Below are 23,488 nucleotides of genomic sequence, written 5' to 3' on the forward strand. Positions count from 1 at the left end.
TGTCCTCGGCCCCAGGCGGGCATGGGAGTGCTCCCTGGGTGGTTGCCAACAGTGCTCTGTTTCTCCTGTTTTCTTCCCAGAGAGCTAATGGGGCTTCTGCTTTTGATTGAATCTAAACAACTGTCAGATATCTCCTCTCAAAATATATTTGGTAATAGCAGTTTACAGTGAGTCACTGCCAGGTGATTCTCAGGATTCCCTTGAGAACAGCCCTCCACCCCCGGAGAAGTTACCTTCCCTCTCAGGGCTCCGTTCCTGCGTGGCACACTCGAGGGCTGGGTCTCTGAGCTCCCTGCCACATGCCGTCCTGTCCCCTCCAGGCCACGGGTCTGTGTGCTCCTCAGTACGACAGTTCAGTGGGACCGTGGGTCTTTCCTCTTCGGCCTGTCCCCTCCTCTGGCGGGAGGCTACAGGACTGTGTCGCAGTCTCTGTGGGGACCCAGGCCCCTGAGAGCTGGGCCGGCCCTGAGCTCTGGGCTCCTGTGCTCACCTGCCAGCCCACGGCACCTGTCCTGCCCCTGTGGGCCCAGGGAGAATGGATAATTGCCAGCCCCTGCCCCTGGGCAAGCTCTCTGCTGAACAGGGAGGCCTATTCCTGCCGCAGTTGCACAGACCTAGAACTGGGGACCCCTCCCAGGGGGCGGGTGAGGACTGGGGGGGGGGGGACAGGAGCCAGGCTGGGGCCTCGGCCGCCTCTCTGTGCTGGTCCCGGGCTCAGCGCTTCCAGACATCTGACCTCCGCGCTCCACGGTGGACGCAGCAGAAAGCCAGCCTCACAGCTGGTGACACTGAGGCTGGCCGCCTCTGAAATGGGATGTTTTGGTGCATGGTCTCCTGCTGATTGTTCCGTGGTGGGGAGTCGATGAACATACAGGCTCAGCTCGGGTCACGCGTGAATGCCGTCATCGCGGCGTCTTCAGCATGTCCCTCCTCCCGCGGCCCGCCCGCTGAGCGTGCATTTGGTGTGAGGGTCCGGGCAGGCCACAGAGCCGGTCCTCCGTCCTCACGTCCACCGGTGTGCATCGAGCGTCTGGTGGGCTCTCGTCACTGCACTGAGGGGCTCCTGCCCTGCCCACGGGCTAGTGAATGCCGACCCACCAGCCATCCCGGCGCCTTACGGGGGCCGTTGTCGCCGGTGGGGCCTGCCTGCCCTGCCCTGTCTCCCAGCTAGCTCGTGTTTGGATTTTATAGTGCTGCCTTGCCTTAGGTCAAAACACCGTTTACTTGTAACTTGTCTCGGTTGTGTTTTAATATTTAGACCTGTCTGCTGGAGTTTTAAGTGTGTGGATGCCGGATGTTGTACATGACAGGTGGGCAAACCCTGGGCCCACCTGCCGCCCGCATTTGTGCGGAAAGTCCAGCCAGGAGTCCAGCCACACCGCCCACTTGTGTCCTGTCCCTGGCTGTTTTCGGGCCACACTAGCAGGAAGTGTGTCCCCCAAACCGAAGATATTGACTATCAGAAAATACTTACATATGGAAAAGTCCCACCCATAACCACGTGAACAGCCACACGTGTGCATGTGTGTCGGGAGGGAGCGAGCCGCACGACTCGTATTAAACTGTCTCCTGGAGTTAGTCCTGATGAGATCCAGTCGTCAGCCTGGGTGAGAAGTGACGATAGAGGTGGAGTGAGTCACGTTCCCCCTTCTGGTGCTGGCTGGGCTTCCCACAGAGTTCGCCCCTGCCTCTCGGCCCAGAACCTGCCAGAACCGCCCGGGGAGGCACACCTTTCAGGAGGAAGGCGTGTGGGCGGAGTGCCCTGGAGTGGGAGGAGCCTCCTCACCCGCTGCTGGCTCCTTCGCTGCCCAGGAGTGAGGACAGACTGTCAGCATGGCACCGGGACAAAGGGGAGGGGAGGGGAGGGGGCTGGCTGAGGGGACCTTCCTGACACCAGCCAGTGGCTCCCAGCGACCACTTCGGGCGGGAAGAGGGACGCCAAGGGAGGCCGGGTCTCCGTGATGTCGGAGAGGGAGGCTGAGCAGGGAGCCTGTCCCCATGTCAGCCTCTTCACGCCCAGCCACCACACGCGCACACACACACACACACACACACATACGCATACACACACACAGAGTAAATCAAGAACATTCGAGGGCCTTAAAATTCCATTCACTTCCAGGATGTTTGCAGATGACTTTCTAAGCAGAAATGTCATCTTTCGAACGCACAGCACAGAATGAGGTATCCAGAGGGGTCAGCGTCAGAGACAGCCGATAGGAGGCGGCCACCGGGAAGAGTCTCTGTTTAATCTGTTTAAGATTTTATTGATTGATTGGGGGGGGGAGCAGGGAGCATCAGCTCCCCGTAGTTGTTTCTTATATGTGCCTTGACCGGACAAGCGCAGGGTTTCGAACCAGTGACCTCAGGTTCCAGGTTGCCGCTTTATCCACTGCGCCACCCGAGGTCAGGCGGAGAGCTCGTCTCTAATGGCAGAGTTTCAGTTGGGAAGACAGAGGTGGGGGGCGGGGACGACTACAAAGCAGTGAGCACAGTAACACCAAGAAGCTGTGCACCTAAAAGTGATGAAAATAGTCAACTTTGTTGTATTTTGAAATAATTTTAAAACTAAACTCATAAGCCTTGTGATGGGCAAAGGTGAGCTTCACGGGGGCAGTGTTCAGGTTAGCGTTAGGAATCTTGTTTCAAGTCCTACTTCTCGAACCCTGTATTTAGTTTTAAAGTGACTTCTAAGAATTGAGAAAGGACAGCGTATTCAGTTAGGAGGGTATTTACTGAATGGTTTAAGGAAACACGCCCCCCCCCCGCCCTGCGGCCCGCAGAGCAGCCTGAGATCGCCCGAGGGCGCGGTGGACGTGGTGGTCTTTCTGGGCCCGACCCCTGGAAGTGACCCCCCCCCTGCGGCCCGCAGAGCAGCCTGAGATCGCCCGAGGGCGCGGTGGACGTGGTGGTCTTTCTGGGCCCGACCCCTGGAAGTGACCCCCCCCCCCCGTGGCCCGCAGAGCAGCCTGAGATCGCCCGAGGGCGCGGTGGACGTGGTGGTCTTTCTGGGACCCCTGGAAGTGACCCCCCCGCCCTGCGGCCCGCAGAGCAGCCTGAGATCGCCCGAGGGCGCGGTGGACGTGGTGGTCTTTCTGGGCCCGACCCCCGGAAGTGACCCTCCCCCCCCCCTTTTCTCTGCCGCGCGGACTCTAGGAGAGAAACCTGGACTGGTTCCCCCGGATGCGGGCCATGTCCTTGGTCAGCAGCGACTCGGAGGGGGAGCAGAACGAACTGAGGAACCTGCAGGAGAAGCTGGAGTCCACCATGAAGCTGGTCACCAACCTCTCCGGCCAGCTGTCGGAGCTGAAGGACCAGGTAAGGAAAGGAGCCCCGTCGGCCCGTGTGCCTGCACGCACACGTCCTCTGCACACGCCCTCTGCACACACCTGATGAGGACAGTCAGTCGTGCTCGTGGCAAAACACTGAGGCTTCTGTCCCCTGGACAGAAAAGGGACTGAGCGACACAGGACAAACACCGTCCACCAGTCCCTCCACTGCGCTGTCACGGGACAGGCCGGTGACATTGCTCAGGAGCTGAGGACGGGCTCTGGTGGGAGAACAGTGCCCAGCGGGCCACAGGCTGCAGAGGCCGCGTGGGGAACGGGGTGGGGTGCTCTGCCCGCCCCCCGCACGTGCACACTGTCCCGGGCGTTGCTCCCCGGCCCTCAGTTCCTCAGCATCTTGCCCAAGAGCCTTACACTTGGCACCAGGACAAGCCTCAGCCGTGGTCCACGCGCTTGCCAAGCCCTTACTGGGTGGCTGCTGTGGTCCAGGCATGTGCCCGGGCTGAGCAAGGACAGCGGGTCACACAGGCACGTCCCTGCCGTCAAGAGCTCCGTGGTCGGCCCACGGACACCCAGCTGCTCCCCCTGGAAGTGGGGGAGGGGTGGGTTTGTACCAACCCCTGTGTCCTCTTTTTCCTCCTCTAACCACCAGCAAGTGGACAGGCACAGTGGCCAGGTAGTGACCTGGCGATGGGACACAGCCGTGTCAGGGATTTGTGCCCGGGTGGTAGGCAGCTGCTCTGCCCTGGCTGACTGGGACAGTCCTGGACAGACATGGCAGCGGGTCACTGCCCCATGTGGGGACAGTCCTGGACAGACATGGCAGCGGGTCACTGCCCCATGTGGGGACAGTCCTGGACAGACATGGCAGCGGGTCACTGCCCCGTGTGGGGACAGCCCTGGACAGACATGGCAGCGGGTCACTGCCCCGTGTGGGGACAGCCCTGGACAGACATGGCAGCGGGTCACTGCCCCATGTGGGGACAGCCCTGGACAGACATGGCAGCGGGTCACTGCCCCATGTGGGGACAGTCCTGGACAGACATGGCAGCGGGTCACTGCCCCATGTGGGGACAGCCCTGGACAGACATGGCAGCGGGTCACTGCCCCGTGTGGGTTCTGAGAGCTTCTCCATCAGCTCCGCAGGCGAGGCCGTGCACTTTGCACAGCAGCGGTATCGGGCAGGCCGCCCTGGGGTAAGTTGCAGGCATGCCCACAAGGGGCCTGTTACTCTGGGGCCCCTGAAGTGAGTGGAGATGCCGTCTGGACTAAGCTCCTCTTGGGGGTGGCTGACAGAGCACTTTGAGTTATATTTCTTCTGCAACAGAATTATTCCAGACCGGACCCCAAGATACCATCCAGCCTAGAGCTGTCCTCTCGCACATGCATTAAGATGCAAATAAAACCCAGTGAGAACAGGGGCCTCCTGTCTGAAGGCTGTCTGCAGCGCTGAGCTTGGCAGCCGCCGGAAATAACCCGAATAAGTAAAACTAATGATGATCTAACTAGATTGCTTTCCTTATTCTCTTGTGAACATTTTGCCCCGGCTGTAAGACATGTGACAGACGTCGCCCAGGACTGAGCTGACTCCCGGGCGTGTGTGTGTGCGTGCGTGTGTGCGTGCGTGTGTGCGTGCGTGTGTGTGTGTGTGTGACCTCAGAGCAAGGCGACCCTCTTCCCCCATCTAGCCACACTTCTGCTACCTTGTTCGCCCTTTGGAGCAAGCTGTGGCTCCAAGCAGCTCAGTTGAATCAGGTGTTTCAAATTAGAGGCCAGAAAAGGTCACAGAAATTGGCCGAGCGCAGACTTCAGGAGAGGGGCTGCCGGGCTCTGGGACAGGCGGTGCCGTTTTTGGACGTGTCTGAAACAGGCTGGCGCTGGGCACGCTGGTGGCAGCACACCGCGTGAGCCTCCTCTGCGGGCCAGGCTGCCCTCTGTGCAGGGGACCTGCCGTGCCCACCTGCTCGCTGCGAGTGGCTGCTGCTGCTGCTCGGCTGCGCCTTGCACGTCGAGCCCGGTGACGGTGCAGGAGGCGGCCAGGCCCGCGGGGCCCTTCCCTGAGCCCCTCACCTTCCCGCGAGGATGCTCAGGTACACTGAAGGCTTCCGGTGACCGAGCTGGGCTCTGGTCCGCCCTTCTTGGGGCTTGGTTTCCTTTTTTTTTTGCATTGTATGTGTTTCCCCTTGTTTTCCTCTTGTGGTTGAAGGACAGGGCTGTACCCTGCTGGCCCTCCATGGTTGGTTGTTTAGACTCTTACTCCTTTCTTTTAAAAGAGGCTTCAAGTTCAGAACTCGCACCCTGCACCTAGACGTTGCGGAGGAAGCTCATGTCGTCCACAACTGAGCTTAGGACAGAGTGGGTGTGCCCAAACCCAGGCGGAATTGTTTCTTTTAAGCCAAAATATGGGGTTAAACAAAATGTGTAAAACTTGACTACCCGTGGACTAAGCTTCATCAGGTGACATTAAAACCAGTGTGGTTTCAACTGCTTGGTTTCAGCCCCTGTTACATTTGTTTGGAAGTTGGCAGCTGGTACTGCTCTTAAGAAAACCTTTCCCCTGAGAATGAATTTGAAATTGAACCTTTTTTTTTTTTCGTGGAAGCTACTACAGGCTAAAAAGAAATGAGGAAACCAGTACTGTATGGTCGAGGGGCTTTATCAGAATTGATCTGTTTAGGTTTCCGAGTGCCCGGGATTATGGAAAATGTTCGACGCAGCTGCATTTATTGGGGGAAGTTGCTTTGGAAAGGAACTAGTCAACATTTCCTTTTGATTATGTAACAAACCTTTAATACACTTGAGTCAACATACTTGAAAAGATCTGAATTTTATTAAATGTGGTGTCAACAACCACAAATACCTGCCACTGCTCTGCACAAACCCAGGCGTTACCGCCGACAGCCGCTGGCGAACAGTCCCTGAGACTCCCTGCCCTCCGACGGAGAATCCTGCATCAAAAAATAAACCTCACGAGTGATTAATAAGCGAGGCACTCTGATAGATTTTTTTTTAACAGCTATGAAAGAATACCATTCACTGGTTTAAAAAAAAAAAAAAAGGCTGGAAAATACAAAAATTGCTTCATCACTTAGATATTCTTTTCAGCTCTTGTCCAGAAATGAGCAGGATGGAACAATGACAGCTTCAGTGAGCATCTTCGGTTTTCATCTTCGCTGCTGTTGACTCGGGTGGCTGTGAGCAGGAAGGTTCTCGTCCAGGATATTAGCAAACACCTGGGTCGTGGTATCTGTTCCTGTGATTGCCAAAGGCTGCTTGCCTGGAGTCGCTATCCTGCACGTTCCTTAATGATGCTTCTTGTCTCGAAGTTTTCCTCCCACGAGACTCTGAATACTAAATGTGATTCTCCAGCATCCTCATTCTGAGGAGAGCTGATGTCAGAACTCAAACCTGTTAGCCTGTTTTCCTCATAATGGAGAAGAGCAAATGCCGAGAGGAGGGGTCCCTTTCTTGAAAATGTGACGGGCTTCTGAGAGGACGGTGACCTTGACTGTTAGGAATGCAAGAAGCGCTCGGAAGTTCAGACCCCATGAGCACGTCCCAGCCTCTGGCATCTCTCGTGCAAGAGGACTGTCTCGTTAGCCCCGCGGAGGGCAGGCAGGAATAGCCAGCGGAGAGTAAGAACAAATGCCCAGAGCTGGAAATGGAACGGCTACCCTATATGCCTGTTCCGTGCACGGGACTGGACCGTGGAAGAGAACCTCAGGAGCACTTGGCCCACAGGGTCCCACCGTCCAGCGAGGAAGATGGCCTCCAGCGTGAGGCGGCAGGGTGAGCCCTTGGACCCGGAGCACAAGCTGAGTGTCCTGAGCACGGAGCAGGAGGCAGTTGGTCCTGTGTGGGCATGGAGTGTCCCAGTCCCGAGGGCGGGGACTCCGAGCAGGCCGAGGAGGCAGCAGGGCCCCCCAGGGAGGCAGGTGGCGTGAGGGCACGGCCGGCTCGGGACGGATGGCTATGTCCTGGTCTGTCCAGTTCAGTCTGTGAACCACTGTTTATGACACGCTGCGGGCCAGGCCGGGCCAGGGCCAGGGGCTGCAGAGGTGAACAGAACTCGTCTCTTTCTTCAAGGAACTAAGTCTAGAAGGGAGACAAACCAGTAAACATTAGGTGTGACTCGACAGGGTGAGTACTTAACAGGCACGGACAGTCTGCTCTGGAGGGACAGGGTCCCGGGAGTGGCCACAGAGGCCTCCCCAGAGCGGGTGACGAGAGCCAGCGTCAGAGCCTGGGAAAGAGCCGCCCCGAGACAGAGAGGAGACTCGGGGCGTGAACACTGTCCATTCACGTGAGACAGCCCGGCCGTGCCCAGAGGCGCTTCGGTTTTGTTCGGTATTTCCAGCTCCTTGTGATGAGCAGGGACTTCGTGGTCTGTCGAGTTAATTCTCCTTTCCGGAGTTTCCTGGCCGTGGGGACCGAGGGCCCGAGGCTCACCATGACGTGAGAGGGGCTTTTCAAAGGCCACCAGGTGTGCTGTGACCCAGACTGGTTGTCGGAGCTACGGACGGACCACGGACCCTCCTTCCTGCCGGCTTCTGTCGCTGGCCAACCCGGCGGCCGACACCTGGCTCGTGCACGTCACCCGAGTGCCCCGCTGGGGACCCAGCAGGTGGCTGTGTCACGCTGGTCAGGCTGCGGCAGGCGGGGCCTCCATGCCGACGGATTGGCAGGAGGAGCGCCGACCCCACGCGGGTCTCTGCGTGGACAGAGGGCGGAGCCCAGCTCCCGCTGCTCACCCCCAGCGACTCGGGGAGTCTGAGGAATTCCAGTGTCTCTGCTGTAGATGGGACTTTTCGCACCATTCAAAACAGATTTTTCAGTGTTAGAATTTTGAATATAGTTAGTTACCTTGGCTCTGAATCTGATGGGTAGTTCTAGCCGGTCAGTCTGTCCCAGCTGTCCGGAGAGTCCAGTGTGAGGCTACGCCCAGGGCAGACTTGGGTCACCGTCTCCCTTTATTTTCATGCAGGTAATGGCGACGGGTGGAGATCCCAGCAGTGCCTCAGATAAGAGATGTGTGCTGTGTGTTGTGCAGGTAGCGAGGCAGGGACAGTGGAGCTGAGGAAGCCAGCAGTTAAGTTAGAATTTGCACGCCTGGGCCAGGGAGGCCTAACCGGCCAGCAGGGCGGGGGCTGGCTTCTCGCAGGCCCGATCTACTCCGTGGGGGTTTCCTTCAGATCGTCATGGGACCCAAGAGGCTGCCAAGAGGGCCAGATACTGCAGCAGTTGTCCTGTTCCTTCTTATTTATAGTCACTTAAATAATAGCCAGTCTGTTTAAAGGACCGCAGTTGCTCAGATCAGAATGGAGTCAAATCTGTGTGCCTGCTACACACTCAACAACAGAAATCATCTCCCAAGATTGTTTCATTAAAAAAAAAAAAAAGGAAAAAAGATGTACCCAAAACATTTTTAAAGTGCTCAAGTGTATGAACACTGAGCCCCAGCGACGCTGACCTGCAGGGGAGGACGCAAGGACACAGCCGCCCCAGAGCAGGTGGGCCCCGGCCAGCGGCACCACCTGGGCACATTGCTGGCCGTGCCAGACCGCGCCTGCCCGGGGCCTCTGCTCGCGTCCTACACAAACCTTCGGGGAGGCTCTGGTGCATGCCGAAGGTGAAGAACCGCTGCCCAGGACATCGATGGCTGTGTGTAAGGCACTTGAAAATGCCAGGGACGCGACGCTCTGAGCAGAGACTGGGGGCTGACCTACAGCAGGGAGCGGGGGAGGGGGGTCGGCAGCTGAGGAGAACGCACCTGGGGGAAGAGGACGGGGCCACCGCGAGGGTGGTGACGCGCAGGGCGGAAGGGAGCGGGCCATCGGTGAAGACGTGTGTGCTAGGGCGGACACAGTTTAGGGTCTTGTACGTAGAAGAGAGGGACTGAGCAGCCCACGGGCAGGTCGAGCAAAGCTGATACAACACAGGCGTGCAGACAGGCGCACGTGAAGTCATCTTGAGAACAGGTGGTTACTGCAGATGGCAGGAAAAGCTTTCACAGCCGACTGGCGGTGGACAGATCTCAGCAGCTTTGAATGGAAGCTTTGAGTCTAGTCCCTTCGACTGGGGTGAAGCTCACCAAGACTCCTCAATCCATTAGAACGCTTGAGGTTTCTAAAGGAAGTTGTAACCCGATTCCCCCTCCAGGTTACCTGGCAGGTCACTAGCTGCGGGGGTGCAGTCTGACCTCAGTATCTGAGGTACAGGGCGGTCAGACGGGGCACCGGCAGCATCACTCAGGAGTGTCTCAGGCACACTGCCTGCTCAGGTCCGGGTGCCAGACCACCGCGGTGAAGAGTTGTAACCCTTGTGCTGCTGGGGAGTCTTGCCTTCAGTCTGTAAAGAGCACACAATACCTGCGAAGCTCAGTAAAGCAGGGTGTGCCCGGGGGCCGGTTATGAACTTGCTCCACATGTCTCGTCTGGTTTTCCTTCCCCGGCTCAACCTGCGAAGTGTACTCGTGTGCAACACTGCCTTTGAAGACATGTCCCTTGTCTGAGGACACTTTAGAGGCTAGCTGGAATACCTAATTCAGTCCTTGACAAAAAGCCGCCTTTTGGAAATACTGACTCCTTGGGAAACTTCTCAATAACTGAAGGCATTTTGCAGAAACCTAAATATAGTATTTTGATTGGAAAGGAAAACTGCTATGTTTTCTATAAGAAAAAATGCCTGCTGTGAAGTCAAACCTAAGTTCTTATTTTATGTTTTCTCGGGATATTTGGTTCCAAAAACTAGTCCAAGCAACAACTAAGGTTTAAGCATCAACCATGTGACAGAGCCTGTCCTAAGAAATCTGCACACACCCTCTCACCGTCCACCTGTGAGAGGGCTGCCTGACTGTGTGAAGGAAGAAATAGACTGAAAAGATTTCAGTGACATCACACCGTGAGGAAACAGGCCTGCCTGACCCCAAAGCCCACATTCTTTGTGCTGCCCCACCCCAATTCCTCTCTGATTTGAGAAAACCAAGAAATCTAGGAGCAGGATCTTAAACCAGACCACCTTAACCTAGTGCATACTAGAGCCTTTTTACTCTTGTGGACGTAAACGCCCGGGTCCCCGCGTCAGAGCCGGGGCCGGAACCGATTCCGTTCAGCCGGCAAATGACAGGACAGCCTCTTGTTCTGCTTCCATTGGCCTCTTTTAGGAAGTGTTCTTTCCTGACCATAAACGATCCCCGGTATCCGTGGTGGTGGCCAGAGTGTGATCTGTGATTGATCACTCTGGATCCCCAGGGAGATGTGAGAGGCCACCCCTCGTCTTCCTGAGACGGGCTTCGTCTTTGTTTTCTCTCAAACCAAACTCCCTGAGAGCCCGTGGAGCAGGACTCTGATACCCTGCAGACCGGGACCCGTCCCTCCTCCCAGACCTGGGGGCTGTCGACACACTGCTCTTCTTGAGAGTCTGCTGTGTTGTCCCTACAGCAGAAAGCCACCATGTGCCAGGGAGCCTTGACGTCATTTGGAGCTGGCTCCGGGAAACAGGGACCCTGTGCATTTGTTGTTTCTTTATGAAACAGCGAACGTCAGGCAGACACCCCTGAATGTCACGCTGCATGACGAGGTCACTGAATTCCCCACTCTGCCAGGGAAGTGCTCTTTTTGAAGCTCTCTGTGTATGCGTGTGTGTGTACACTATTCTGTAGAAAGTGGGTTTCAGTATAAACCATAACCACAGAGGTAAATCTATGGTTCAGTGTACGATCTGACGTACAGGAAGTGTCTGGGCTAATGATGAAACTTTTTAACTTTCCAGATGACAGAACAAAGGAAGCAGAAACAGAGAATCGGCCTTCTAGGACACCCTCCCCACATGAATGTCAATCCGCAGCAGCCAGCGTAAGCAGGGGAAAGCAAGGAAGCGTATTGACCCTGTCTCACCATCATTAGCTGTGGGTGTGGCTAATTAGTTCTGACTCGCCCATGCCGGTTGCATTTATGCTTTTAGTACATTTGTAAATACTCGGTTTTATACTGTATGTATATGGTTGCTACTCTACAGGTCTGGATATATGTATTGTAATTAGAATTGTTGGCATGATGAAATTTCATTTGTGCCAAAAGAAAATATTAAAGATGCCTTTTTTGGAAGGACTAAAGAAAGCACCTGATTTGCACTTGAACCAGATTATAGATTTAAAACTATATGACATGTATTTTGTATTTAAAACTAGAATAGCCAGTATTTATGTTGGTGTTGTTTTGTTGGTGTTTTTTTATAAAACAGTGCAATACGAATTATGCAATCACCATAAATTTGTAACTCCTGCGTGCCCCGGAGGGCGTCCACATCTCTGAAGCCGGTGTGTTAAAATAACGATGTAATAAATGGTTAAAAATCAAGTGATGCTGCTCCCAAAATCATACCAACAGTGAGGTATCAGGCCCCTGGGCATTTGTACTGCACGGTGACCCTGTGGCAATGCTGCTTCTCGCTGCTAGTGGCGTTAGCGCCCCGTATAGTGACAGCTCTCGGTCTACCACGTGTCCAGTCAGCCTGCGTTGTCAGAAAAGCAACGTTAGTTACAAAGATACTTTTAAGCTTCGGAATTGATCATTTAAACTCTTTCTTTGAATAGGAGCTCAGTTAGAGGCTCAGACTTTAGCCTGTGAAGTTAATGAATTTTCTAAAGGAAACTTTTTATGCAGTGTCTGGGGTAGAGATGTAGCACCGCTGGCCAATGTCATCTCCTGGGTGAATTGTTTGAGTGTCATGTGATCAAGAAATAAATTAGCTGTCTCTAGATTATCTAGCCCAAGCAGTAGAGCCGATTTCTTTTTCTTCATCTGCACCAACGTGCTACGGTAGCTACCAAGTGTTGATATTTATATATAATCCACACACAGATGAAATGTGACGAGTCCGGTCAGAACTCAGAGTTGAACGCTGATGTGTTATTCTTGAGAAAGAGCCATGTTCTGGTTCTATTTCCATCACGTGATGTCTGTTGATGGAAAGTGTGAGAGGAAATTTTGTATCTGTTGCTTAGTTTTGTACATGGGTCCCATTTTACAAACTATAGAAATGATCCCTGAAAGTATAGTCTTTGGGTCCCATTTTACAAGAGACTTTCTCTGCAAAAAAAAAAAAAAAGTGTAAAATGTATCGAAAGCAGAGTTCCGAAACGAGTTGAGTTTGTAATTGCTTATATAAAAATAAATACTGAATAAATAATGCAGAATCAGACCGTGGCCGCCTGGTGGCTTTCGTCGGGACGCGCAGTGTGTGGACAGCTGTTCTGGGCACGTGTTTTCTGTGCAGTCCATGTGGGGCGCAGCTGGTTTAGGGCCCGATGGGCTCAGAGCTGTGTACCCAGTCAGTGCCAGCGCCGAGGGGAACATGAGCCACGCCCGGGCGTGTTCGCGCCCTGTTCCGTCCTTCTCCCAGATGCGTGGCCGCCACCCAGGCCTCACGGGCACGGCGGGCGGCACAGCCTGGTGAGGTTGCGGGGCCTCCCTCACAGGGGCTTCACCTCGAAGTGGTTGTCGTTCATGACCAGTAGCCAGGGCCCATCTGCAAAACAGGACGGCCTCACAAAGCTGATGCTCCCATGGAAGGCAGTAAGGCCTGCCCCTCCTCAGGGCCCTCCCTGCCCACCGGGGTCCTCTTCCCAACCCAGTCTCCCTGGGCTTTGGCAAATAATTGCCCCGGACGCTGGGCACTAGGTGAGGATAAAATTCCACTTCAGTGATGACTTTCACAACCAATGCTTTGACCTTATAAATGTGACTCCTCTCCCTGCCGGCACACATATCTGCAGGGAGCTTGCCACAGGTGGGCAAGCCCGAGACAGATGTGTGCTCACGAGCAAACAACACGGCATCACGTCGAACCCCGAGGACTTGCTTGTCCCCACGTCTCCCTTTGACCCTAATGCTGCCCAGCACAACTCGGGGCTCTGTGCTTTGTCCCCCAGGTCGTGAACTCCAGACTCCCATGGGCATGATGCCGTGAGTCTGGGCATGATGCACCCTTCTCCACACCTGTCCACCCGACGCCTCTACTGCAGGGACACCTGCTGTTGCCTGCCCAATGGAGAATCAGGGGTACGGGCTGAGCAGCAAACGTGGGAGCACATTGTGACCGTGCAAGAAAGCCCTTTTGGGCTTGGAGTATCCGTTTTCAAGGTCTGCTCTAGCCCCACTGCAAATTCACGGCTTTGCCAGCTTCCTTGAACTAAATCACTTGTTGACTCAAAGGGCTGGGAAGCTCTGTTCCACGTTTCCCACACTGAGAGTGTCTTGCCCCTGTCTGCGTCTGTCCCTAAAATCGTGTCATGATAAACCAGTGTCCCTGCAGATAACGCTTCCAGGGTTTGCCGAAGCCGAACGCTGTGACCTTCCGTCCTGTGTGGCTTTCTCAGAGGTCTAGCTGTCCCCACCACACACGCGCACACAGACACAACTAACTCTTCTTTAAAAGTCTGATTCCGCTAAACGTTCAATTAGCAAGTTCACATTCCTGATTTGTTGTTCTCCACTCATCCAGTTCCTGTTTGGTTGGTCGTCCTAGAAACGAGTGGCCTGGCTTCACGCTGGGGAGGCTGCCCTGGCGCCCCGTCTTAGTGTCACAGAGTGCCCGTCCGTCTGTGGGCACCGGCCCGCGCGTGGCAGACCCAACACGGCTTTGCTTCCATGCCAGCGGGGACTGAGCCACGTGTTCGCGGCAAACCCAGGGGTTAACGCATCAAACACTCAGCCCCAGGTCTCGGCACCCCCCTGCTGTGGATAGTCTGCCTCGGGCAGTATGAGAAAGAGCCAGAGCATCTGACCCGGGCGTGCCCCAAGGACACCGCGTTTGCTTCGGGACCACGACCACCGACCACGCCGCAGGAAAGCAAGCCGCTGGGGGGGGCCTCGGGGAGCGCAGTGAGACGGGCACACGACCCTGGTGGAGTGCAGGGATGTGGGTGTGCCTGCAGCCACCTCACAGCTGACCGTGCAACTCTGGTCTGCCTTCTGCACACACAGAAATTCCAAAATACTGAATACAAGGGGCATAACTGCATGCTTGCCGTGCTAGAGCGGCTTCTGCTACAATAATGTTCTTACAGATTTTAAAAACAAACAATGTGCCTGAAAGAAGGTCTAAATTATATGTGACAATAAAAGTCTCCCTTACATAAGCAGAATATAATAACAAGAGTCCCGCTGAAGGCCTCTGGGGTAGCTCTAGCCACCATGCAGCGAGGGAAACAAGATGAGAAAGCCTGAGGCAGCGACTCGCCCAAGGACTGGGCTCCGGCATGAACCAGGGTCTCAAGCACGGCGCTGCCATGCAGAAATGGTGCCTGCCTGTGGTCCCCTCCCCGGACAGAGCCATGGGAACTGACCCCGGCCCTCCCTCCACAGACAGCTCTCCGCAGAACTGTCTTTTGTCCAACACTACACACTGATTTGCTTTGCTTCTCAAAACTCTTTCATAAGAGGACACACCTAAAAATGAGAAAGTACTGCATGTGAATCCTTTGTCAAGACCCAAAACTCAGTGGCAAAGCTGAGCTCCAGAAAGTCTCTGTCTTTTAACTGCAAACCTCACACAAACACCTCTGTTGAACTGCACCGTCCTCTGGGTCCGGCGCCTTTCTCCGCGTGAAAATCCCACCGCAGGAGATGTTGATTGGCAGACACTGCCGTCCTCTTCCTTATACTGATCGACAAGAAAGTTGGAAACCCCCCTAGAGATTTCGATTTACAGAAAGTACCCAAAATTCCACCACTTTTGCATCACAAAGAACTTTTTAAAGTTTTGAGTAAAATGCCATGTGTGTGGTTTTTGTGGGTGGCTGCCGCTCACAGCGACCCTTGGGCTCCTCCGCTGTCTGCAGGGGCAGCTGCCGTGACAACGGCCAGTGAAGGCAGTCGTGACCGTCCCCATCAGACATTTTCCACCCTGGGGACTGGGTGCCCCATTGAGCGGCTCTGCAGCCTGAAGGGCTCGCTCAGAAGCACCCCTGGCCCTCCAGAGTGCACCCCAAACCCACCACCGTGAGCAGAGAACAGGCGCCCGGCTCTCACACTGGGTCCACTCAGCCGACGCTGGGGGCTCGGGGGCTCCAAGCTGCTCGTATTTTAAACTAATTCGGTAAAATAAAGCTCCAGCTTACTGGGCACTACTTTTTTTTTTAATGTGTTTTTTTACCAAAGGAGAAACTTACAATACTGAAAATGCTTGAAGGTCACCGTAAACCGGTGTGAAAGAGAATCCTAACACCTCGAGGTGAAACTGCACCAGCTCGCCCCGCCCCCCGCCCTCCCCCCTGCCTGGAAAGAAAAAAGAAAGCTAAAAATTAAACAAGAATGGGGGAGTTTGAGAAAACCCCCACCGTGAGTTCGGAACACGAGAGAGCCCCAGGACATAGCACGCGAGGCGCGTGCTGCACGCAGGGACCGCTGACAGAAACGCGCCAGCATCGCTGTGACCACCCCCGCCCCCACTACGGAAGGTGGCGGGTCCCCTGTGAGGCATGAGACGTCAGACAGTCCAGGAAAGCATCACGTCCACTCCGCAGCATACGCAAGCTGCGTAACCCTTCCCCGCATCCTGGTCACCTGCGCTAGCTCATCAAGTCCCGCTGGAAGCCTTCTGCCCACGTTCTCCGGAAGAGAAACGATTAAGGTTTCTAAGAAAGTGGAACAAGGCCGGGGTGCGAAGTGCTGGTTTCCTTCCGGGCCCACGCGGCAGCTTGGAAGGGTGGAAAGAACCTGCATCGGGACATGGGTCGGTCTCCACGCCAGCTCAACCACGTCGAGGCCGTGACTCTGCGAGTTCCTCTGTCTCTGTAACCCCACCACCACCACCGGGAGCACATCCTTCTTTGGGCCGTAAGGACCACGAGGGAAGACGATCTAAGTCAGTGTTTTCCGACTGCCGGCCTCGGCCCAGCGCCAGAAATCTGTAAGACTCCGCGGTCTTCGCGCAGCAGGGGGCGGTTAACTTTCGCGGACGGTTCTGGAACAGCAGTGGAAAACCATGGTCTGAGTCAGGGGTCCGGATATACCCGCTTGTCCTACTTCCCACTCCTTCGCGACGTGAGCACTTCCCTTTTTTCGTACCTATCCACAATCTCTGCCAAGCTCTGTGACCAGCGCCGCTTCCTGTTCCTGCTACCTAGGCCGGAGGCTGTTACCGTGGGATCATAAATTCCCACATCTTACGATGGTACGTTTGGGTCATTTTTTTAAACTGAGCCAGTCAGCTCAGTCCATTAAGAGTGTCATCCTGAAATGACAAGGTTGCGGGTTGGATTCCCGGTCCGGGGCACACACAGCAAGCAACCAGTGAATGCAGGACTGAGTGGAACAACAAATGAGTGCCTCCCTTCCCCCTCCCCTCTCTCTCCCTTCCTCTCTCTCTATCAATAAATTCTAAGAATTAGGCCCTGGCCAGATAGCTCGGCTGGTTGGAGCAACGTCCTGGGGCGTGGAGGTTGCCATTTTGATTCCCCGGTCAGGGCACATACAGGGACAGCTCGATGTTCCTGTCTCTAACTCTCCCTGCCTTTCCCCCCAGAAAAAGAAGAAAAAGGAGTCTATCTCTAACATCCAAATTATATTTTAACTATCAGAACTGAATTCGTGCAGAGAGGAACCTACCTACCATATAGCTAGCTCAGGACTTCCGTGTCATTATTCTCATATTGGGGTCGGTGTTGCATTCAAATGTGCCTTCTCTTTTTAAAATGTTCATGGAAAGATGTCCTATCTTCAGGAAGACGATGTCTTTCTTCACTTCATGCGGTGCTCTCTCCTTTAACCCCCCTCCCACCCTGCTCAGCAGACAGTGTCCCTGGCAGCTGAATGGTCCTAAAGGGCACTGTCATTTCACACTCAGGTGCCAATGTCAGACCCTGACTCACCCGGCTGTAGTGAGCCCAGGACTCTCCTTAGTCATTTCAAGGACCCTGCCGGGATGCTTGCAACTTTCCAACTATTCCTTGTCACGTGCTGGTCCTCACCATCTCCCTCCTCTCTCTACTCATCTCCACCCGTGGTGGAGACGGGCGAGCACAGCACTGCGAGGGAAGGTCTCCACAGGGCGAGGGCTGTGACACCAACGGGGAAACTACTAAAATGGAGGAGACATCAGCTCTCCCTGCCCACGTCTTCCCTGCGGAGGAGTGAAAGCTCCTCAGGTCTCCCGCCTGAGACCAGGGCCCACTGCCTCCCCACCCCTGCCCAAAAAAACAAAAAATAAAAGTTTTCCATGCGGCTTCAAGCAAACCCTGAAAACCCTTGCGCCTTTATTACGCAGAGCAATTTTAGCCCCCAGGCCCTAACCACTCCCATCTAGATTAGCAGCTTTCCTTGACCAAACCAAAAAACAAACAAAAACAAAACCATAATGGAGCTGTCCTCAGCTTCCAGCTCGGAGGAGCAGCGCAGGATAGAACAGCCCTGAGTCCTCCCCGACTCGTCCCTTCCCCACGGAAGAGAAAACCCTACGCAGGAAGGCGGAGTGATTTGGCCAAACCGGAACATCAGCCCTGCGGTTCACAGGCAGGTCTGGGGGTCGTAGGTCACCTGCGTCTACCTGCCTTGGCTTCGCCGCACCGGCTGCCAGGGCTGCCCCCTCCACCCTGCCCACCTGTTTGGGCAAGATCAGCACAGGCCAGAGAACGTGCTAAGAGAAGGAAAGGAGAGTTAAGAGTCCTTAAGGGTGAGGGCTGCCTCCGTGGGCGCCCCGCACCGTCCCTGCCAAAACGTGGGGCTCCACACACTTGGGGAGAGTCCCTGCGAACCTTCATCAGCTGCTGGAGAACTCTAGCGCCAAGGCCCACTGGGAGCCCGTCATTAAGGACTGTCATTACTGGTGGCCCAAAAGGAGTGACATGGAGAACCAACCATCAGTCCGTACGCTTTGCTGCTAATTGAGCTTTTAATATAACCAGCCATTCACCATAATGCTTCTGGCCGCAATAATCCCACCCCACGACTCAAAACCACCCTTCACTCCTCGCTCTAGCCACGTGACCGCAAGCTCTATGTCCCTCCTTTCAATTCTTGCAATGGATCAAGCTGTCACCTCCAGGAAAGCGGACCTTCAGGCCCAGGGGCAGCGCCCTACACCTTCCCCACCCCACTCCCGTGTCTAACCTGCTGAAGGGCACCCCTGCTGCAGGCCACGGAGGACGTGCAGGTCTCAGACTGCACCCCAAGACATAGAACAGGAGGTAGGTAATATAAGGTCAGTATGGCCCTTTGGGGGTAATAGAAAACTAGGGTTCATTTACGCACCAACACAAGTACAACATGAACGACTCTCAAAAGCACTATGTTGCCTGACCAGGTGGTGGCGCAGTGGACAGAGCGTCGGACTGGGACGCGGTAGGACCCAGGTTCGAGATCCCGAGGTCGCCAGCTTGAGCGCGGGCTCATCTGGCTTGAGCAGAGCTCACCAGCTTAGACCCGAGGTCGCTGGCTCCAGCAGGGGGTTACTTGGTCTGCTGAAGGCCCATGGTCAAGGCACATGTGAGAGAAAGCAATCAATGAACAACTAAGAAGTCGCAACGCGCAACGAGAAACTGATGATTGATGCTTCTCATCTCTCCATTCTTGTCTGTCCCTGTCTATCTCTGCCTCTGTAAAAAAATAAAATAACTTAAAAAAAAAAAAAAGCGCTATGTTCATGAAGTCGAGGATTCCAAAGGCTACCTAGTGTGTCATTCCGCAGATGTGACACTCTGGACCAGGCAAAAACTGTAAGAACAGAAATCAGATCAGGGGCTGCCAGAGACCAGGGGTCTGAAAAGGGATTTATTACAAAGGGACCCTGGGGAAATATTTTGGTGATGGAAGTACCTTCAGCGGTTATATGACTAGAGAAGGCAAAAATGCATAGAACTGCAACCTAAAAAGGGTAAATTTCACTGTATCTGTAAATTATACCGCAGCAAGCTTGACTTTCAAAGGGGGGAGGCTTGGGGGGGGCTCGTGAGAAGGGGGAGGGCCAGGCCCACGAGTCTGCATTTGTAACCTGCTCCCCTGTGGACCCTGGCGCTGCTGTCGTTGGGCCGAGTCATGATTCCTTTACCCTTTTTAGCATGTGCCACGCACACTTTCTGACCTGAGTATTTCAGAGCTCGGCAGGAGGGACAGGCAAACATCTGCTCACTGGGGAGCCTGGTGGGACTGGCTATGAGACTTTTAAAAAAAGAAAAAACAGAATTTAAAAAATATTGTCTGTCTGAGAACTTTCAAACGGCACAGTCCTGAGGCATGCTGCATGGGGTGTCTGCTGCTGCCCAACAGGTAACCGGAACTTCAGTGGCCTGCGCCACCACGGCGTTGTCCAGCCGTCTAAGCCGCGATGGGCTGGCAGGGCCGCGCTCCTTCTGGGGGCCCCGGGGAGGGTCCAGTCTCCGCCTCTGTCGGCTTCTAGAGCTGCCTCGTTGCTTGGCTTGGAGTCTGCTCCCATCTTCAAAGCCAGGAATGTCACACGGAGGGATGCTTCTGCCTCCCTCTTTCCCTTATTAGGGACCCTAGTGATTACATTAGTCCCATTTGGATCTCAAAATCCACAACATAAACACATCTGCAACATCCCTTTTGCCGTGGAAAGTGGGAGAGTCACAGGGTTCGGGCATTAGGTCAGGGCCACCTTTAAGAAGGCCATTGTTCTGCCTACCACATCCGCCTAAGGAGACCCTCGGCAGAGGCCTAGGTTTCGGGCGAGAAAAACACATGGCCCATTTCGGAGCTGGAGCGGTCCGAGTCCACTTGGGAAGGTCAGGTTTTCCGATGCCTGGGCAGCCTGCACAGCCGGGCAGCGGGCCGACCGCAGAGTCCAATGAGCTGTCCACGGCGGCTAGTGTGGCCCTGCTTCTTCTGCCCTCCACTAGTGATGCTCTTGGACAGCCAGACACAGCTCCAAAAAAGAGGTATTCGCTCTTTTAGGCACAGACACACACGCCCTATTTCCCTCCGGTTTTACTGGGGAGGACTAACTTCAAAATGAAGACCAAGTGAGGCACAAAGGAAACACAAGTAGACCATAACCTCCCAACCACATAACCCGTTGATGAAAAAAGAAAAAAGCCACTGTATAAGATTAGAAAATGAATGTGTAAGATCAGAAAATTCCAGTAATATGCCATCCACCTCTCTTCTTTAGTGAAGTATCTATTCAAATCTTTTGCTCATTTTTTTCTTTCTTTTGTTGTTACTGGATTTTAAAAGTTCTGTTTTTTATATCCTGGTTGCCAGTACTTTATCAAATACATGTTTTGCAAATGTTTTTTTCTTCCTGGTCTGTGGTTTATTTTTTCATTCTCTTAGCAGAACTTTTCAAAGACCAACAGTTTTTAATTTGCATGAAACTCAGTTTATCAGCGTTTTTCTTTTATGTTTTTTTTTGTTTGTTTGCTGTTTTGGTGTCCTAAGAAACCTTCGCCTAACTGAAGTCCCAAAGGCTTGCTCCTCTTTCCTTCTAGAAGAGCACCGTGCAACAGAGCTTTCTGCAATGATGCAGTGCCCTCTAACCCGAGCTAACTGATACGCAAAGTCAACTCAAAATGGACTCAACACTTAAAGGTAAGACCTGAAACTGTGAAACTCCCAGAAAAGTCCCAGGGAAGAGCTGCAAGGGCAACGTTTCCTCCGCCAGGACACCAGGACCGGCTGCAAGAACACAGACGGACCAGTGGGCTCCATCATCGTAAAGCTTTACGCACAGCGCAAGAAGCAACCGAGAGAGCGAAAAGGCAACCTATGGAAAGGGAGAAAATACTTGCAAATTGATAAGGGGTTAATATCCAAAATATGCAAGGAACTCCTACAATTCAATAGCAAAAACACAACCTTATTCAAAATGGCCTAAAGATTTGAATCGACACTTCTCCAAAGACGGAGAAGCAATCAATGCGTGCACAACTAAGTGGAATAATACGTTGACGCTTCTCTCTCTTTCACTCTCTCCCCCCTTCAACTCAATGGGAAAAAAAATTTTAAGCCTCAAAAAATTAAAAATAAAACTACTATATGATCCAACAATCCCATTTCAGGATCTCAAAGAGATCCCAGGTTTATTGCAGCATTGTTCAACATAACTAAGAGGTGGAAACAATCTAAATGTCCATGAGGGATGGATAATGGAGGTGTGGTATTTGCACACAGTGGAATATTACTCAGCCACAAAAAGGAAGGAAATCCTATGATAGGCTACAAAACGGATGAAACTTAAGGACATTAAGCCGAGTGAAGGTTGAACACTGCATGATTTCACTTACATGAGGCGTCTAAAGTAGGCAAAGTCATCAAAGCAGAAAGTGGAAGGGTGGCTACCAGGGACTGGGGGAGGGGGCGGGGGAAGCTGCTATTCAATGGGTATAAAGTTCCAGTCACGTAAAACGGAGAAGTTCTAGACGTCTGCTGTACAAACTGCAGTTACAGTTAACAACGCTGTATTGTACATTTGATATCCAGGGAGTAGATCTCACATATGTGTATTTTTACCATAATTTTAAAAGCCACTGTCTTAAAATTCAAAATCAGGTGATACGGGTCTTCCAACTTTGTTTTTGTTTTCCAAATTTGTTTTGGCTGTTCTAAGTTCTTTGATCCCCTATGTCCATTTTTGATGTATCCTGGGGATTTCCACAAAGAAGTCGACTCAGGTTGTGAGTGTACTTCCATTGGCTCTCTGCATCGACCTGGTAAGAAACGACATTCTGACAATACCGAATCTTCCAACCCGTGAACCCAGTACCCCTCTCCACTAAGACAGGTCTTTCGTTTCCCTCTTTCTGCCTTCACTTGACTGTTACTCACCCTTTGGATCTCCATTAGGGTGTCCCTTTTCTAGGAAGCTACATGTGACACCCTGCTTTGGGGTATGTGCTCTTAATCCCTTTTAGCACTTAACACACAGAAATGACTTGTCTCTCTCTCTCTCTCTCTCTCTCTCTCTCTCTCCTGTCACCTTCCTGATGGCTGGGGCTGCTTCACATCTTGCTCGTCTGTCTCTCTTCGCCTGTTATCGTTAAATCCAGAAATCCCTCCTTCATTAGTAGAAACAGGCACAGGTCAGAACAGAGGAGTCTAATGGCAGAGGAAGAATTATAATTTAAGTGTGTTGACGGCACTGACCATGAGCTCGGTCAAAATATTCAGTGCCCACCGTATATTTTTATTATTGGGGAAGCACTGAACTTAGAAGACCTTGGGCAATTCCCTTCATCTTCTCCACAATCCTTTCCTCAGTCCTTACGTGGGTTCGGCAATACATACATCACAGTGCTACAGGAGAATGACGGAGCAGGAGATAGAGCGAAAGCATTTTGTAAATCAAACAATGGCACATATCCATAGGCCATTGTATTACATATACACAAGTGTATCATTATACTATGTATCTGTATCCAAAATCTAGTAACTGATTTTCATTCATCAGTGCTCTCCACTATTAATTTCCTACACTTTCAAATCTAAAGTCTGAAACCCTTGTTTTAAAGCGCTCTTCATCTAATATCAAGCTTGTACGCAGATTGTAAGTCCTTGCTACATGTGTAAAACTCCTGATCTCTTTGTTGAAGTAAGAAATGGCCCGTTTTGGCTAAGGACCATACTACCATCATAAGATTTAGTCACTTCATTTGAAACAAAGAAAATAATTAAAATGTGAAAGGAAACTAGTACTTCTCAATGAAACATTATAAATAGCCAGGATTTCTACCAGCTCTCCCCTTAAACCAGCATTACCTTTCAGGAAGATTCTTTTCCCTTAAAAAAAAAAAAAAAAAGAGAGACAATGTCATAAATCTCCTACCACGGAAGACCGTTCACTAAACCCTGTCCTAGTCCCATGTCCAATGTCCTGAGATGAAATAGCGGACACAAAGGACACATAGTGGTGCCCTCGCAGTGAACGAATGTTCACCAGGGTTGTCGCAGGTGCTCCGTCTCCTTTCTGTTAGACCAGGGGTGGTCAACCTTCTTATACCTACCGCCCACTTCTGTATCTCTGTTAGGAGTAACATTTTCCAACTGCCCACCAGTTCCACAGTAATGGTGATTTATAAAGTAGGGAAGTCGGTCAGAGTAATGGCGGAGTAGGAAGCGATACCGATAAATCTCCCCCAAAACTCAACAAGATCTTCAACCAGAAACAGAAAAACCTATACTTGGAGCTTCCAGATTCTTCGCAATACACCCAAAGGTATGATTGAGTGAAAAATTGGCTAAATATAT

The 23,488-nt window shown here is 52.9% G+C and overlaps 1 protein-coding gene across 1 annotated transcript in view; it reads left to right on the forward strand.

Moving 5' to 3' along the window:
• Positions 1 to 12,482, forward strand: part of ITPR1 (inositol 1,4,5-trisphosphate receptor type 1) — a 295,645-nt gene extending 283,163 nt beyond the window's left edge. The window contains exons 61-62 of the mRNA XM_066245616.1: positions 3,157 to 3,318; positions 11,058 to 12,482. Coding sequence (XP_066101713.1) covers positions 3,157 to 3,318; positions 11,058 to 11,144 — 249 coding nt within the window. The 3' untranslated portion in view covers positions 11,145 to 12,482. The remainder of the gene's footprint in view (positions 1 to 3,156; positions 3,319 to 11,057) is intronic.
• The last annotated feature ends 11,006 nt before the right edge of the window (positions 12,483 to 23,488 follow it).

Source organism: Saccopteryx bilineata, chromosome 10 (assembly GCF_036850765.1).
Source record: "Saccopteryx bilineata isolate mSacBil1 chromosome 10, mSacBil1_pri_phased_curated, whole genome shotgun sequence".
Classification (NCBI taxonomy): domain Eukaryota; kingdom Metazoa; phylum Chordata; class Mammalia; order Chiroptera; family Emballonuridae; genus Saccopteryx; species Saccopteryx bilineata.